Genomic DNA, 19,395 nt, shown 5'->3' on the forward strand with positions numbered 1-19,395 from the left:
AGGATATACCTGCTGATATATTTGTAAGACCTATTTTGAGGGAATGGCAAAAAGACCAATGTCACAGTAAGACAAAAAAGAAAGTTCATGATTTCTAACATGTATACTTTCCTGGAACCACAATCAAAATCAGGATCTGGAGAAGTTCTGTTGTCCCCAGCACTCCCCTCATGCTATCCCTGTATCACTGGAAAAGTGATGCTGGGAAAGACTGAAGGCAGGAGGAGAAGGGGACAACAGAGAATGAGATGGTTGGATGGTGGCATCACCGACTCGAAGGACATGAGTTTGAGCAAGCTCCAGGAGATGGTGAAGGACAGGGAAGCTGGCATGCTGCAGTCCATGGGGTCGCAAAGAGTAGGATACTAATGAGCAACTGAACTGACCCTTTATAAGCATACCATCCCTTTACAGTCACACTCTATGAAGGGTGAGTGTCTAAGTAAAGACAATCAGTAGCGTAGGAAGAGAAGGGGTAATGATGAGAGCTGTTAAATAATTAGAAAGGTAAACTATGGACTTCCCAGGTGGCGCAAGTGGTAAAGAACCTCCCTGCCAAAGCAGGAGACATAAGAGGTGCAGGTTCAATCCCTGGGTCCCGAAGATCCCCTGGACGAGGGCATGGCAACCAACTCCAATATTGTTGCCTGGAGAATACCATGGACAAGTGACTGAGCACGTACGCACACACACACACAGGGCAGGTAAAGAAGTACAAATTGTTCCCTCAGTTTTATAAAGGCTTACTGTCAATGTTCATTCAATCAGGACAAAAAATACAAGACGTAAGTATAAAGGCAAATATAAAGATATTTGTTTATGAGTTAAATACAGACAGTCCTCCCTTTGCACATAAAAATGTGCAAACTGAAATCATGTAATGTGATTGCAATAATCAACGGAAAGAATTACGATTATTCTGTGCCCTTCACAAATTTTTGTCAAGACATTAAAAACTCTCTGCTGGCTATAAGGCACAGGGAAATGGAAAAAACAGTCAAACGTTATTTAGTACATTGTAATTTAAAACGAGCAATATTGAGAATTAAGGTGTCTTCTTTGTAAAAAAAAAAAAAACTTATCTAGAATCGTTTGAAAAGTGTTTACTTTCTTCTCATTGTATAACTTAAAATATTAGTGAGTGTGAAGAAAGCTGAGCACTGAAGAATTGATGCTTTTGAACTGTGGTGTTGGAGAAGACTCTTGAGAGTCCCTTGGACTGCAAGGAGATCCAACCAGCCCATCCTAAAGGAGATCAGTCCTGGGTGTTCATTGGAAGGACTGATGCTAAAGCTGAAACTCCAATACTTTGGCCCCTCATGCGAAGAGTTGACTCACTGGAAAAGACCCTGATGCTGGAAGGGATTGGGGGCAAGAGGAAAAGGGGACAACAGAGGATGAGATGGCTGGATGGCATCAACGACTCGATGGACATGAGTTTGGGTAAACTCCTGGAGTTGGTGATGGACAGGGAGGCCTGGCGTGCTACGATTCATGGGGTCCCAAAGAGTCAGACACGACTGAGCAACTGAACTGAACTTATGTTGTCTAAGCCTGGGCAAACTGTCATATGCTTTTCTAAGTTTGAATCAGTTCCAACGTTTTACCCCGTGAATTTTCAAAGCAGTGAGAATCTCTGAGAGGCCCTAAAATAGTATTATTACATCTTTTGGTCATAACTACTTTGTTCATTTATATCAACGTTTCCTTCAATAATTTCCTCTGGCTGATAATCTAAATTCTCTTGAATGGCAGCAGTCTGGGCTTCCCTGTGGCTCAGATGGTAAAGAATCTGCCTGCAATGCAGAAGACTCAGGTTCGATCCCTAGGTTGGGAAGATCCCCTGGAGAACGGAATGGCAACCCACTCCAGTACTCTTGCCTGGAGAATCCCATGGACAGAGGAACCTGATGGGCTACAGTCCATGGGGCTGCCAAGAGTTGGACACAACTGAGAGACTAACACTATCACTTTCAATCAACATTTCAATGATCAACTGTTTCTTCTATGGTTCCACTGATGTTCCATTCAGCTTTACTTCCAGCATTATCACTTTCTGTTTCTTTGCCCCAGTGTCATCATTGTTTGCCAATGTACTCTTTTAATTGTGCACTTCTACACAATGGCACGTGGGTTTACAAAAAGGAGACAAAGAAACTACATGCCTGCAGGTTTTGATTTCTGTGTATGAACCAGTAACAGATGCACAGTGACCAATCCTAGACAGACTCTGAAGCAATGATGTGACTGGTCACTAACCATGATGTGCATCTGTTACTTACACAATGACCTGTGAACTAAAGAGCTACCAGCAAAATTTTATTTTATGCAACTACTCACAATTAATATAGAAGTCAAAGTGTTAGCCACTTAATCGTGTCTGACTCTTTATGACCTCATAGACTGTAGCCCACCAGGCTCCTTTACCATGGGATTTCCCAAGCAAGAACACTGGAGTGGGTATCCGTTCCTGTCTCCAGGGGATCTTCCCAATCCATGGATTGAACCCAGGTCTCCTGCATTGCAGGCGGGCTTCTCTTGTGCTCAGCTAGTAAAGAATCCATCTGCAATGGAATCCAGGGAGAGTTGGATTCAATCCCTGCATTGGGAAGATCCCCTGGAGAAGGGACCGGATACCCACTCCAGCATCCTGGCCTGGAGAATTCCATGGACTGCATAGTCCATGGAGTCGCAAAGAGTTGGACATAACTGAGTGACTTTCACTTTCTTTCTTTACTGCCTAAGTCACCAGAGAGTTGTTGTTGTAGGGACTGCTATTATTAAACTCTAGTAATTAAACCAGTGCAAATGGGAACTGTGCAAAGTGAAGACTGCCTTACAGTCTGCAAACCAAATAAACCCATTACATGTAGCATAAATATTTTTATTAAAACTATATTTTTCAAAACTAAAAGTGGCAATATTATTCAAATCTTTGCAAATATCTTTAGTGTTGTACTTAATAGACAATAACGAGCATCTCACATCTGTTTCTGCATTCAAGCTATTCTAATATGACACACCATGTAGTCTCTGGAAAATTCCACTTACACTTGTTTAAAAACGGGAACTAAATAGCATATAATATCCCAGACATGTTAAGAAAATATTACGATGTTTCAGACCTCTGAAAGGGTCTGAGTTCAGGAGCACACTTTGAGAGCCACTAGCCCACAGTATTCTTTGTATGGAATGAAACAACAATGCAACTAGAATGGTAGTAATTACACATCCTTGAGAAACTAGTCATTCAATTTTCAGTCTTCTTTGGTTCAAACAAATAACTCTAACCAGAAAATGCTGAGACAGATTAATGTTCAACGGAAAAGGCGAAGGCAACCCACTCCAGTACTCTTGCCTGGAGAATCCCATGGACGGAGGAGCCTGGTAGGCTGCAGTCCATGGAGTTGCAAAGAGTCAGACACGACTGAGCGACTTCACTTTCACTTTTCACTTTCATGCATTGGAGAAGGAAATGGCAACCCACTCCAGGGTTCTTGCCTTGAGAATCCCAGGGACAGCAGAGCCTGGTGGGCTGCCATCTATGGGGTCGCACAGAATCAGACACGACTGAAACAACTTAGCAGCAGCAGCAGCATAGTACTATTAACAGCAACTGGAGCTCCATGGAGGAGCCACTATGTAAAAGACACAGACAAAAAAAGAATAGCTATGAAGTAATTGATGGAAGTTTGTTGTATCTAATAGACAAGTTAGATAAATACTATGTGTAATGCATGAGTATGAATAAAAAGAAAAACAAAGTAAACCAAAACCAAATTATAGCAGGGACGTGAAATCCACTTTTGTTTCCTCTGACCTTTTCATTGACAATAGACTAGAAAAGTGCTGTCAATCTTCAGCAAACTTTTAACAATAACAAAAAAGTTTAATGTTCTTATTTCATAAGAGAAAGAAATGCTGCTGCTGCTGCTGCTAAGCCACTTCAGTCGTGTCCGACTCCGTGCAACCCCATAGACGGCAGCCCTCCAGGCTCCCCCGTCCCTGGGATTCTCTAGGCAAGAACACTGGAGTGGGTTGCCATTTCCTTCTCCAAAGCATGAGAGTGAAGTGGCTCAGTCATATCCGTAATGTTAAGTGTTCCTAAAATGAATCAACAAAAGCCATACAGTCTCCACCTCCATCTTTGACCTAAAAAGGAAACTTCTGAATGTTTCTCTCTAATCTTTAATAGAAGAATGGAAAATCTAACTCTGCAATCACAGGTAGCAGCAATCTACCTCAATTTCAAAAAAGTATGGCATTTAAGGGGCTTCCCTGGTGGCTCAGAGGTTAAAGCGTCTGCCTCCAATGCGGGAGACCCGGGTTCGATCCCTGGGTCGGGAAGATCCCCTGGAGAAGGCAACAGTAACCCACTCCAGAATTCTTGCCTGGAGAATCCCATGGACGGAGAAGCCTGGTAGGCTACAGTCCACGGGATCGCATACAGTCGGACACGACTGAGCGACGGAACGGAACGGATGGCATTTAAGATAGCAAGCACACAGGTGAAATGAACTGAAAATGATATTTAAAGATAACAGAGCGTTTATTTCACCAGAAAGAGCCAGAACTCAATTTCCACCTGTAACAGCCTGGTAAGATTTCATCCACTACTGTCCTCCAGGAATAACATAAAATTACCTAACAAATGTTCTTTGTAAAAGTAATAGGAAGGAAAAGTCATGGAGAGTAACATATGTATTTTTGTAGCATCAAGAGCCCTGTACAGCTCAAAGGTCAATAAAATATGAATCTTTCTGTCATGTTGTTGCAGTAGATTATCTCCTATAGAAGACACTATGTGCATGACAAAAATCTAAAATGGTGAATCTCGGAGCATCATATTACTTGTAAGTCAATATGTGACTAAAAACAAAACAAAAGCAAACTGTAAATATCCTAAAGCATATAATTAGACACAGTTTGTTATTTTCAAGCATGAAGATATTTTAAGGCTGAGAAAGCATTTCAAATAATTTCCATTATAACAAGGTTAATAATGAAGACATTACTGTTTCCCAGCATTGCTTCATCATTTATAGCCTGATCTCCTCCTGTCAACACAAATCAAAACATCAGAAGGCAAATTAGTTATTTAGAGTCCATGCTCTTACTTCTAGCTAGCCAAGTCTTCCCATTCAGCATTTACTTCTCTAGAATTATGCAACTAGCTCCATTATGCCAGAATAGTGAGAATCTTTTCCTCCAAAATCCAGTAACTAAGACATGTTATAAAAACCAAATCTGTAAAAAGAATTTCAGTACATCTAAAAAATATCACACAGCTGCTAAGCTATTTCCTGATAATGATGACATTAATATTAGTCATCTATTTCCCAAAGAGTAATGATTTTAAAATAATGAAATGACAATTCGATGAATGTCTAAAAATATCAAATCAAGTCTAATTAACAGCTTTTACATAAGAATTAAAAAATTTAAAAATTTACATGAAAAGCGTCTTTTAATTAAATGCTGTTTTTTGAAATGCCTCTGTCTTAAAAGATTTTCTTTCCTACCTTCAATGTTCAAAGAAAATTTTTGTTAGTTCAGAAATAAAAAAAATGATTGTGACTAAAACCATCAAATTTAAGAAAGCAGGAACTACCTTTTTCCCTTTGGAAACATATCAACAAAGATGTTTACCAAAACTACATTAAAAATCTTCTCTATACCCATTTAAATTAATTCCTTCCACAGCAAACAAGTTTCTAACATAATAGTAACAACAAATTATTAAAGGCAAAAAATGTGACAACAAAGTCAAAAATAAAATAGCTTTTCCTGAAAAAACTAAAAACAGAGTTACTATATGATCCAGCAACCCCACTCCTGAGCATATATCCTCAGAAAACATAATTTGAAAAGATACATGCATCCTAATGTTCACAGCAGCACTATTTACGATAGCCAAGATATGGAAGCAAGTAAATGTCCATCAACAAATGAATGGATAAAGAAAATGTGGTACATATATACAATGGAATATTACTCAGCCTTAGAAAAGAATGAAATAATGCTATCCACAGTAATATGGATGGATCTCAAAATCACTGCAGATGTTCATTGCAGCCATGAAATTAAAAGACGCTTATTCCTTGGAAGGAAAGTTATGACCAACCTAGATAGCATATTAAAAAGCAGAGACATTACTTTGCCAACAAAGGTCCGTATAGTCAAGGCTATGGTTTTTCCAGTGGTCATGTATGGATGTGAGAGTTGGACTGTGAAGAAAGCTGATCCCCGAAGAATTGATGCTTTTGAACTGTGGTGCTGGAGAAGACTCTTGAGAGTCCCTTGGACTGCAAGGAGATCCAGCCAGTCCATTCTAAAGGAGATCAGTCCTGGGTGTTCATTGGAAGGACTGATGCTAAAGCTGAAACTCCAATAGTTTGGCCACCTCATGCGATGAGTTGACTCACTGGAAAAGACTCTGATGCTTGGAAGGATTGGGGGCGGGAGGAGAAGGGGACAACAGAGAATGAGATGGCTGGATGGCATCACCGACTCGATGGACATGGGTTTGAGTGAACTCTGGGAGTTGGTGATGGACAGGGAGGTCTGGTGTGCTGTGATTCATGGGGTCACAAAGAGTCGGTCACGACTGAGTGACTGAACTGAACTATATATAAAACAGATTACCAACAAGGACTTACTGTACAGCACAGGGAACTATACTCAATATTTTGCAATAATCTATAAGGGAAAAGAATCTGAAAAGGAATATCTACATCCATATATATGGATCACTGTGCTGTATAATTGAAACTAACAGGATATTATAAATCAACTGTACTCAATAAAAAAATAATCTCGTTACAGGTCCCCTCAAAAATGACTTCATGAAATATCTCACTGTTTGTTAGAAAAGAAACTACTAAAAAGTAGAAATTCATCTTTAATATGTAAAGGCCCTGTATTAGTAATATACAAAGATGTATTCACACACACAGAGAAGAATCAAGTAGGAAAGAAATATACTTCCATCTCTTTAAAATGAGCTTATATAATCTTAACTATTTGTCAAACAACAGAGAAATATTAATTTCACAAAATCTGATTTTCTTATCTATATTTTTATGTTCCTTTATATGGAATTATACCTGAAGATAAACAAAGTACATAAAAGCAAATAGAATCATTACATTTCAAAATACCAAAAGGGGTTCAGAAAAGCTATAATCATTTATGAGTGATATTTTAAAAAGTCACGTAAGTATCCAAATTGTAAGAGAATGCTTTCCACTACTACCACACCAAATTTACAGGATTCCTTATAATATATTATTATTGCAAGTAGTCTTTACCAAGGGGTGGGGTAACTATCCTCTGCCATTGCTGTATCTATTATCAATAATCAACAAGGAGATGGCTGCCAAGAGATATGATACAATCCACCCCAAATGTAAAATAGTGACTATGGATGATAATGAGCAACATATCCAGGTATCTGTTCATTGTAAAGCCTATTTCTTTTATTTTACACCAGAAACACCTGCAAAATCTTTCTGAATCAGCAATTCACCTTATTTTCTTTTAAAGTCTTATGAGAAGGTCTTATGGAAGGTCTTGGAGATCTTCAAAGAATCGTTCAACTTCAGCTTCTTCAGCATTACTGGTCGGGGCATAGACTTGGCATTACTGTGATATTGAATGGTTTGCCTTGGAAATGAACAGAGATCTTTCTGTCGTTTTTGAGATTGCAACCAAGTACTGCATTTCGGACTCTTTTGTTGACTATGATGGCTACTCCATCTCTTCTAAGGGATTCCTGCCCACAGCAGTAGATATAACGGTCATCTGAGTTAAATTCACCCATTCCAGCCCATCTTACTTCACTGATTCCTGGAATGTCGATGTTTACTCTTCTCATCCCGTTTGACCATTTCCAATTTGCCTTGATTCATGGACCTAACATTCCAGGTTACTATGCAATATGGCTCTTTAGAGCATCAGACTTTGCTTCCATCACCAGTCACATCCACAACTGGGTGTTGTTTTTCCTTTGGCTCCATCCCTTCATTCTTTCAGGAGTTATTTCTCCACTGATCTCCAGTAGCATATTGGGCACCTACTGACCTGGAGAGTTCTTTCAGTGTCCTATCTTTTTGCCTTTTCTTACTGTACATGGGGTTCTCAAGGCAAGAATACTGAAGTGGTTTGCCATTCCCTTCTCCAGTGGACGACATTCTGTCAGTCCTCACCACCATGACCCGTCCGTCTTGGGTGGCCCCACATGGCATGGCTTAGTTTCATTGAGTTAGAGAGGGCTGTGGTCCGTGTGATCAGATTGGCTAGCTGTCTGTGATTGTAGTTTCAGTCTGTCTTCCCTCTGATCCCCTCTCTCAATGCCTACCGTCTTACTTGAGTTTCACTTACCTTGGACATGGGGCTCTCTTCACGGCTGTTCCAGCAAAGTGCAGCCGCTGGGCCTTATCTCTGACGTGGGATAGCTCCTCTCGGCTGCTGCCCCTGCCCTCGGGCGTGGGGTACCTCCACTCATGCCCATCGCAGCTGCTGCCCTCGTAGGTACATATATTCACCAAAATACATATTCACGAATATTCAATTAGCAATAGTCAAAGAGTGAAAACAAAGCAAGTGTCCTATTTAGGCAGAATGGATAAACTGTGGTATATTCACATCACAGACTGGATTTGTTGAGTGTTGCCTCATTGTGAATTTGAAATGAATGGAATAATACATACCTTTTTCTATTTATTTTGCTCAATGTTATGTTTGTGAGATTCATCCTTTTTATTGCACATAGCTGTAATTTAATGTTCAATGCTGGATCAAATTCAAAAAGAGGCAAAACTAATGGTGTTGAAAGTTAGGAGTCTGCAGTAACTGAAAGAAGGGAAGGAAGAGATTTCTGGGACTTTGGGTACTGTTCTCTTTTACTTAGTTCAGTCAGTTCAGTCGCTCAGTCGTGTCCGACTCTCCGCAACCCCATGAATCACAGCACGCCAGGCCTCCCTGTCCATCACCAACTCCTGGAGTTCACTCAAACTCATGTCCATCGAGTCGGTGATGCCATCCAGCCATCTCATTCTCTGTCGTCCCATTCTCCTCCTGCCCCCAATCCCTCCCAGCATCAGAGTCTTTTCCAGTGAGTCAACTTTTCGCATGAGGTGGCCAAAGTATTGGAGTTTCAGCTTTAGCATCAGTCCTTCCAATGAACACCCAGGACTGATCTCTTTTAGAATGGACTGGTTGGATCTCCTTGCAGTCCAAGGGACTCTCAACAGTCTTCTCCAGCACCACAGTTCAAAAGCATCAATTCTTCGGCGTTTACCTTTCTTCACAGTCCAACTCTCACATCCATACATGACCACGGGAAAAACCACAGCCTTGACTAGACAAACCTTTGTTGGCAAAGTGATATCTCTGCTTCTTAATATGCTATCTAGGTTGGTCATAACTTTCCTTCCAAGGAGTAAGCGTCTTTTAATTTCATGACTGCAATCAGCATCCACAGTGATTTTGGAGCCCCAAAAAATAAAGTCTGACACTGTTTCCACTGTTTCTCCATCTATTTCCCATGAAGTGATGGGACCAGATGCCATGATCTTAGTTTTCTGAATGTTGAGCTTTAAGCCAACTTTTTCACTCTCCTCTTTCACTTTCATCAAGAGGCTTTTTAGTTCTTTTATTAGTAATATTGTATTCCCAGAACTTAATTATCTTCAAACTGGAAGTCTGTACCTTTTTTCACCTTCACCTTTTGCTAACCTCCCACCAACCTGTTCTCTGTATCCGTGGGTATGGTTTCTTTAAGATTCCACATATAAGTGGGATCACATAGTACCTGTCTTTCCCTGACTTACTTCACTTAGCATAATGCCCTCAAGGTCTATCCATGTTGTGGCAAATGGCAGGATTCCCCCTTTTTATGGCTGAATAATTTTCAATTGTGTATACATATCACATTTTCTTTATCCATTCATCAATTGATGGGCACTTAGGTTGTTTCCATGTCTTGACTATCCAAGTAATGCTGCAATCAACATGAAAATGCAGGTACCTTTCTGAAACAATGATTTTATTTCCTTTAGGTAATGAGCTTTTTTCTTGAACTGGGTGCTGGATATAAAGTTCTGTTCTCTTTGCAAAAAAATCATTGTATACCTACGCTGTGTGTACTTTTCTATATGCATATGATAAATCAATAAAAAACTATATTAAGAAGTGGAAGCAAAGTGTACCTAGAAACAGGCTAAATACATCACTGTGGTGTTCTACATATGTTTCAGAGGTTGGCCACAGATTTAACTGCTGTTGCTGCTGCTGCTAAGTCGCTTCAGTCGTGTCTGACTCTGTGCGACCCCACAGATGGCAGCCCACCAGGCTCCTCTGTCCACAGGATTCTCCAGGCAAGAATACTGGAGTGGGTTGCCATTTCCTTCTCCCGATTTAACACTAAGATTTCTAATAGCTGTATGAGAAAAAGAGAAGTTGCCAGTTACACATTCATTTGTGCCCAGTAGATATAAGTAAATTAACTGCCTAAACATACAACTGAGAAAAAAAAAAAAAGAATTTCTATTTATCATAGAAATCTTCACAAAAAGAAGACATTTTTTGACATAATAAACAATGTTCTTGGCAGCAATTTCAAGATGATCCTCTGTGATGGCTTCTTCTGCTGACACTCAATGTAGGCTGCTGGAATCTTACCAAAGCAAAGCAGGGGCAAAAGCAACTAGACACAGGACAGAGCAAAGCAATGCAACCTACACACTCAGCTGCTCTCTGGGCGGACCCAGAGATATAGGCTATAAACCTGTAAGACTAATACAATAGTGGATAAGCTTCACATATTTCCCCCTGAATATCGCATCTCTCAACCAAGTTCTGACATTTATCCATCAGCAGTGAGATTAACACAATACCCTAGCCATACAGTAACAAGTAATGTTGATCAAAGTCCCATCCCAAAGTTCTACTATGTATAGCACTGATTAAAAGAGCTTCAGCCAAAAATATAATCACGATAGGCAAGGTATGACCAGTCTGCTAAAGCATTCTCAAGCAAATAGTAACAAGGAAAGTAAGTCACTACACTTAAAGTTATTTAGAGGATTATATCACCAATGATATTCGGTAACATTTCACATATCTGCATTTTAACCATCCTGTTCAAGTACAGGAATATTACTTTCTTCCCCCTGATTATTCAGCACCAGACGTTAAGAGGTTCAGAGTGCTAAAGCTCACTCACTGAACTTAGGTGTCTCGGTGCTTTTTTTTTAAAACACTGGATAAATTTACTTATCTGCTTTCCTAGTTCACAACCAACTATAATGAGCATGTCAGGATGGGAAGCACAGAGGAAAGAGCTGGTAGAAACAGGCAGGGGTGCAGGAAATAACTGCTAACTTGGTAGGAAGAGCCAGCAAATGCAAAAGCAGACCAAGAACACCAAACACACCATGGGGCCATGCAGCAAACAGCTCTGTGTATCTCGAGTCTCCAAGAGCAACCACTGCACAGGGTATATTAACAGAAACAGATCCAGAGTAAAGTCACTTTTAAGGATTCTATGCAGAGTCTTTTTAAATAAGGTAAGGAAATGTATAATGCTTTTTAAAAAGCAGTTTATCCACAATGCTTAAAATAGTATTCTTCATTGTAATATAAATCTGAACACTTAAGATTGTAAGCTTCAGTTAAACAGAAGACTGCACTCCACAAAAAATGCTGAGTAAAACACTGCAGTTGACTGGAGAATTTTTACTCAAACACTAGTTCCAAGAAAAATACGAGCACCTCATTTCCCAAATACACTAAGAAAATGAAGCACTATTCAAATGAGGTTATCTGAATTAACATTCAAGTTATGAAACAGTATCCTGACCTATAGAAAACTAAGAACTATGTACACGTTTTTAAAAGTAATTTTGAAAATCATCATTTGGCTCTGCTATGCTCACTTCATCACACTATCTCCTCCAATCTTTCATTAGTCCTTTCCATACACAAGACAGGGAAGTTACGGCTTTATGTGCGGAGTTTCTCTTAATGGATTGGTTTAGAAGTTTGCCAAATGTTATTTTAGAATATTTATGCACCTATATTTAAATGTATATCTTAATAATTTTTCATAAACTATTATTGACCCACGGAAAGAGAACTTCTATTTTAATTCTCCTGGTCACCAGAACTAAAATCAAAGGAATATGTAAGTTTTTTCAATAACCTATGAAGCTTAAAAATGTAACTAGTACCTGATTTTCTAGGATGAAAAATGCAGGTTAAAAAATCCTCAAGGATTTTAACAATTTTTATAAATGGTAGAGAATATGCAGAGAAAATACCAGTTTGTACATAGAAATAAGTCAGTTTATGAATATTTTAGAGTTCAATGTGGAACATTTAGAGACTTTGAATGATCTATTTTCTATCACAATCTGTAAAAAAAAAAATGATTAAAGACTACTTATTTGCTAAGTACTAAGTGTTTTTAGTCTACAATATGTAAGTGTTCATGAAAAAACTGATGAAATAATTACACACACAATCACAATGAACCAAAATTCAATTCCTGACTATCCTACTGAACCAAATAACTCACTTCCAAAGTTCGAACTGTAACACTGTTCTTAATATGAGGCGTTTTTAAACCAAAAGAATTGTGTAGTTATGGAATAAGGCTGTAAACCTAAACTGAGAGTATGCCTAAACTGTTTGAGGGGTAATGAAGAGCATCACTGTATAAGTATTGATGCATTTCACCTGTACTGATTAACCTGCAAAGTACTTAAACAGGTTAAAATATCTTTCCTTCTTCTTCTTCTAAGTCACTTCAGTCGTGTCCGACTCTGTGTGACCCCATAGACGGAAGCCCACCAGGATCCCCCATCCCTGGGATTCTCCAGGCAAGAACACTGGAGTGGGTTGCCATTTCCTTCTCCAATGCATGAAAGTGAAAAGTGAAAGTGAAGTCGCTCAGTCGTGTCCGACTCCCAGCGACCCCACTCCCAGCGACCTCACGGACTGCAGCCTACCAGGCTCCTCCATCCATGGGATTTTCTAGGCAAGAGTACTGGAGTGGCTTGCCATTGCCTTCTCCAAAATATCTTTCCACCCTCAACTAAAACATATACCAGAATGTTAGTCAGGGGTGGGAGGAGTTTGTTTTGGTTTGGCTTTCTATACTGTTCCATTTTTCCAGAATACCAGTAGAGAATCAGGGTAGCACAATATAGAAGGCACAATTCAAAATGTTTTTGTTTACCGAGAAAAAGCACAAGCCTCATCTAGCTACCATTCAGCGTATGTCTACCATTACCCTGCTCAAGTTTGGAAAAATTCAAAACTAAGTATGAAGCAAACCATTCTGCTTGAATGAGTTCTAGCCTTTTTTTTTTTTTTTTACTACTTTTAGGGCTGTCAGTGAAAATTACCAATGATTCTGTCCAAGATCATTTTATAGATGAGAAAATTGAAAAACAGACTTGTTAAAGGACACAATTAATGACAAAGCAAACTTAGAACGCAATTACATTTTCACTAAACCAGCTTCTTCCCAACTTAAATATGAAATCACGTCTAATCTGCTACATAAAAATTTAAAAATAAATTAATTAAAGATGTGGGTGAAATACCCAGGTTCTGGTAGTTCTGAAAGAGAGAAATGCAACAGAAATTCAAAAATACTGATTTGGTTTTTTTGCAGAATTCGAGGTGGGGATACTTTTTCCCCAAAACTAAAAGCCTTTAGACAAAATCTATCAAATAGATTTCATTACTAGAAAAGGATAATAACTGATATGCACCAACTATTTGAACATGAAGAACAGTATTAGTAACATTATCCACATAAATACGCAAGTTGAAATCTAAGCCAGAAACTGAAATTTATTATAGCTACAATAATGAAATTTCTTTTATCTACAATACTAAATTTATGGTAAACTGTAACTAAAGTCAGCATGTATGCTCATTCCAGAGTAGAAAATAATTAAGACAAACACAACAAAAATTCTGCTATCCTAGACAACTGTCCCAGAGAAGGCAATGGCAAGCCACTCCAGTACTCTTGCCTAGAAAATCCCATGGACGGAGGAGCCTGGTAGGCTGCAGTCCATGGGGTCCCTACGAGTCAGACACGACTGAGCGACTTCACTTTCACTTTCACACACTGGAGAAGGAAATGGCAACCCACTCCAGTGTTCTTGCCTGGAGAATCCCAGGGACGGGGGAGCCTGGTGGGCTGCCGTCTATGGGGTCACACAGAGTCGGACACGACTGAAGTGACTTAGCAGTAGCAGCAGACAACCGTCCACACAAATCAGTCTGATGTGACTGAAATTTCTTAAACATGTAACTTAAATAAGGTTTAGATATGTCCCTTTCTTTTCCTGAACTGTTTCTGCTGCCATGACAAAAATGGAGATGCAAAACAGTATTCTCCACTTATTTTTTTTTCATGTTTTTATTGTCTTTAAAATTTAAGAGAGTATAAAACCTCTCACAGTTTTACCCCAAATCTTCAACACCCACCGTTCTGAAGACTGCCACAATGACTGAGAGCCCAGGCGTTTAAAGTTCCAGGCTGAAATATTTGGGTAACTAACATCATCCTACAAACACTCAAAATCACTTCAGCTGAGAGGTGTAGGTAACAAAACTCTTCCAAACAAAAACTGTAAGAAAGTTAGCCTTGCTTACTGTTCTATTTACCTAACTTAAAAACACTGCCTAGATGTAAAAAAAATTTCATACAACCTATCTTCTTCAAAAGGTTGCATCCTAAACAGTACAAATGTAAATTCTAAAGATTCCATATTTATACTTTACTGTTTATAACTCCAAGTGCCATAAATGTCAGTGAGGCAGGTCTTCCTACCAGAGGGGTGAACAGCTAAGTCCAATGCAATTAAATAAAAACAAAAAACTGCTCAAAGTTACTGAATATAAGTCCGAATATAAATACCTATATTCCGCTTAACATGCTGCTGCTGTGTCACTTCAGTCGTGTCCGACTCTGTGTGACCCCATAGACAGAAGCCCACCAGGCTCCCCCGTCCCTGGGATTCTCCAGGCAAGAACACTGGAGTGGGTTGCCATTTCCTTCTCCAATGTGTGAAAGTGAAAAGTGAAAGTGAAGTCGCTCAGTCGTGTCCGACCCTTAGCGACCCCACAGACTGCAGCCTACCAGGCTCCTCTGTCCATGGGATTTTCTAGGCAAGAGTACTGGAGTGGCTTGCCATTGCCTTCTCCGTAACATGCTAGACACATCTTTACATAAGGAAAAGAAAAAAAAAAAACACATGTAAATTGTAAAGGAGGGAAAGGTCTCCTCATTCTCTTATTCTTATAGGATTTTCGATGGCTGAGGAAGAGTTTCATGGAACAAAGTACTTTTACAACTTGATGGCTCAATGACGTTCCTAAAAAATGAATGCTTAGGACTACCATGGATTTAATACCCAGAAACAAAACTTAAAATGTCAGCATGTTAAAAATCAGTTATTTCTGAATACTAGGCTGGTTGAAAGTAATTTCTAAATACATTTTTTTAAGTTAGGGAATACTACGATTATAGTTACAAAACAAAGAATGGCAAACCTTGAAATAAATCACCGACTAGGTACCCTCCACAGTCCTACTCTTGGTATCAACTGCAGAAATAGCAGTGTAACACTGCAATTTAGAGTGCAGAGGACAAGGAAACACATACACACGCGGCTAGCATGTAGTAGGCACGCATATATGTGGCACGAAATGACAATGTATGTGCAAACAATCAAAAACAGAAAACAAAACGCACTCCGACTCTGAGGCAACACAGTCAACAATCACAGCAACAATTCCGTGACGACAAGCTGCCTGACGGCTTAAGGCGCACTGAGAGGAAACGGCTCTTCCTCCCGGCCCTCTGTGCCTCGGACGCTAGGTTGTGCACTGAAAACAAACCCTCCCCCGGCCCCGCCCCAAGCCCGACCCTCAGCGGCTCCCAGCGCGGAAACGGACGGAAAGTCCGCGGCCTCGGCGGAGCCCAGCCCGGCCGCACTCAGGGCGCTCTGGCCGCGGACACGCCCGGCGCGGCGGCCGGGGCTCCCGCCGGTTGTCTCCGGGACCCCCGGCGCTAGCGCTCCCCGCAGCCCGCGGCGCCGGCGGCCCCTCCTCTGTGCCCGGGCGGCGGGCCGCGCCGTACCTGCACACCGTGATCAGGTTCCTCCTCTCCACCGCGGCGTTGCGGGCGCTCAGGCTCTTCTTGCCGCCGCCGCCCCCGCCGCGGCTCGCTCCCAGGCCCCCCAGGCTCCGGGAGGCCATGGCGGGCTGACCCCCGGGCCCTTTGTCTCGGGCGACCCCGCCCGCCCCCCACGCCTGCTTCCTGGGCTTCGGCTCGGCTTGCGGCCGCGGGGGCGCGGGAGGGTGGCAGGGAAGGAAGCGGGACGGAGGGAGGGTGTGGAAGACGACGGGGGACGCGCACCCGGGCACTGGCGGCTGGCGCACCGCTCCAGAGCCCTACACACATACACACGCTCACGCGCACGCGCGCACGCGCTCACGCACCACCCCCGCTCTCGCGCGCGCCGCCAGGCGCCGGCTGTGCGTGCGGCTCGGCGTCGGCCGCGCCCCTCCTTCCCCAGGGATCGCGGCACCGCGCACGCGCGTGCCCGCGGGCCCCGCAAGCCCAGCCACCCGCACTCAGCCGCCACTCGCGCCCCAGCAGCGGACGCCACGGGGAGCCACGGGCCTCGCGCGCACAGCCCCGCCCTCTCTGCACCTATCGAGCCAGTGCCGCCCCAGCTGCAGCCAATCGCCGCGCGCGAGAGGCGGGGCTGCCTCGCGGATCTTTAAAGCTACCGGCTAGAGCCCGCCCCGGCGCGTGGGCAGCTGTCAAGAGGCCGGGCTCGCGCTCGCCACCCGAGTGCTGCAGGCAGTCTGCACGCTGGGGAGCAGCGCCGCAGCAGGCCTGGGGACTATGGGATGCGGTGCTCATGTGTGCCCTGGGAACATCGCCGACCCTTTCCCGGAACACAGCTAATGGCTGGGATCGCTAGCTCTAAAGGCTGACCCTCTTGCGGGAATCCGACTCCCCAGCCTAGTGGCATCCGTAGCTACAACGCCGAGCCTGCGCTAGCTCCCGCTCCCGCACCTGACCCAGGGCCTGACTTCCAGGAAGAAGGGATTTTGGTTTTGGTGGTGTGCGTGTGTGCGCGCGGGGGTTTTGGTGGTGGTGATGGTGTGTGTGTGTGTGTGTGTGTGTGTGTGCGCGCGCGCGCGCTAACGCCCTCCCCTGGCCTGATAGACAACTACAAATAGCCCAAGGAGGGAAATTGCCCGCAGAACATCCCTCCTGGGGCGTCTGCTCCTGAGATTTTGACGCCACTTCGCTCCTGTCCTAGCCGCCAGCATGGCCTGCAGCCCGGAGTGACCGCCCACAGAAGTGCGCCGCAGGTGTTCACTGCACCTTTCGCCCTTCTCCAGTCCTGAGCAGTGACCCCGGAATTAGGAGCGGGGTGCGGCGAGCCTCCGGGCAGTTCGGCCTTGGCTCGGCTGGGCTGCTCCCAGAGATGAGGCAAGGAGTGCTATCCACAGCGCGACCGTTGGGAACCTAGCACGCACTTTCCACCCTGACCTTACCGACAGAGAGGTCCTGGCTTTGGCCCCGAGTTCTCGGGCGCTCATCTAGGTTAGCCATTCATCTCTTTGCATCAGTATGCCCAGATTTTAGAGTGAAGACCGTACTCACAGCTGTCTCTATGATACCTAGCTCGCTGCTGTGCAGAAAACTGGTTTTCAATAAATGTTCGTTAAAAGTAACTTGAAGTCGCATCTGACATTATTTTACTCTAACTTCACAGTTTTGGTTGCTCCAAATCCATTAAACTTTCAGCTCTGGTGTTGACATTTCTGTCAAAGAATATTATAGAATAGCATAGATATAGTGTAGGTATTTCTGTACTTCTTGTATATTATACAAAGTATTACAGGAGGTACAGTTACTGTATGTTGAACGCTTTTAAAACAGAGCTTTGTATATTAAAGCTGTAAATTACTAATTTCCAAGGTTGTAAAAAATTTTAAATCTCTATTTGAAATCATCAGGGCAAAGACTGAACCCTTTCATCCACTCAGTCTAATCACAGTATTAATAGAATGAAAATACCTTGTAGAAAAAAACTGTCACAACTAATTTATTACAATAAATATTCAGACATTAAAATTATAATAAACAATGTAGACTTTAAACATGATCTTTCACATAAAAGTAGGAGGTTTTTCCAGGTCAGTGCACTGGTTGCCAAACATTTCTTGTCTGCTCTGTGATGAATGATATAGAGGCTTGTAAGGAAGTTTATCCTACTCAAATCGAAATTGTTATTTAAATACAGATGAAAACTGCACAGAGAAAAGAATGGGAAGCTATCAGTTATCAAGAAAATGCCATGCTGGTTTGTCCTGCAGGAGGGAGAGAACACACATGTCTGAAACACTTATCAGGAAGAGAAAACTGAGTGGTCACGTCAAATAGAGAAAAGTGAGATGTCGTTATTCTTAAAATTGGCTTCCTAGCCTTTCAAGTACATTTTCATGTTACTTGTACTACGAATTTACAGTTATGACTGAAGACTTAGTAAAACTCCATCTTACATGATTAGGTAAATGTTATTTTTCTAAAGCTACTTTAACTGGGATTCAGTTGACAGCACTTGCTGCACAAGATTTCGCCTTAAACCTTCTTTCCTATGCACAGTGTGTCATTAAACTGCCACATGGGGGCCTTATTTGATAAAGCTCTTTTCTTAATTACCTTGAACTATATGTTGTGGGTCTCATTCTTTCTTCAGATCACTAATCTGGGAGAAAATGAATCAATTATATTCCAGTGCAAAGTACTATACTACTATAGAAGCACATGAGTTTTCACATTATGTTTTGAACTATTTTGGCTGCTATTGCAATTCTTTATGAATCCAAGAATTCGCACAAAGGTTATTCAGAGATGTAAAAAGGCACAGTAAAAATAACGAGAACAGCAAATGCCGATTTAAACCTACAAGGACTCCATAGAACTCAGTGGGTAGATTATACTCATTCATCGTTTCCCCAATTTCCTTGTTTTCCCCATCAAAAAAGACAAAAAAAAAATTTTTTTAGGAAGACAAAATTACAATTGTAACACATAAAATGTCCTCAAATCTAAAATATTATAAGCCAGAGAGATTACCAAATCATCATTTATAATCTCAAAGAAGTAGACTTTCTATGTATACCCAAGCCCAGCAGCCATACAGAAAAGATTGATAAAACTGAAGACACAACCTTTTTAAATCTATGAAGCAAGTTTCATCATAAACACAAAGGAAAAGTAACAGACCAAGAAAACATATTTGAAATTCACATCATGGACAAAAAGCTCATTTCCTTTTA

The 19,395-nt window shown here is 41.8% G+C and overlaps 1 protein-coding gene across 8 annotated transcripts in view; it reads right to left on the reverse strand.

The window, feature by feature from the left end:
* Nucleotides 1-16,777, reverse strand: part of LOC148778313 (RUN domain-containing protein 3B-like) — a 144,695-nt gene extending 127,918 nt beyond the window's left edge. For all 8 annotated transcript variants that reach the window (XR_016036910.1, XR_016036913.1, XR_016036911.1 and 5 more), the window contains exon 1: nt 16,169-16,777. Coding sequence is in view for 3 of the 8 variants with exons in the window: in XM_088833796.1 (XP_088689922.1) it covers nt 16,169-16,287 (119 nt within the window). In the remaining 5 variants the exon portion in view is untranslated. The remainder of the gene's footprint in view (nt 1-16,168) is intronic.
* Between the last annotated feature and the right edge of the window lie 2,618 nt (nt 16,778-19,395).

This window comes from Moschus berezovskii, chromosome 3, assembly GCF_049115385.1.
Source record: "Moschus berezovskii isolate FMDL1 chromosome 3, NW_MosBer_1.0, whole genome shotgun sequence".
NCBI classification, from domain to species: domain Eukaryota; kingdom Metazoa; phylum Chordata; class Mammalia; order Artiodactyla; family Moschidae; genus Moschus; species Moschus berezovskii.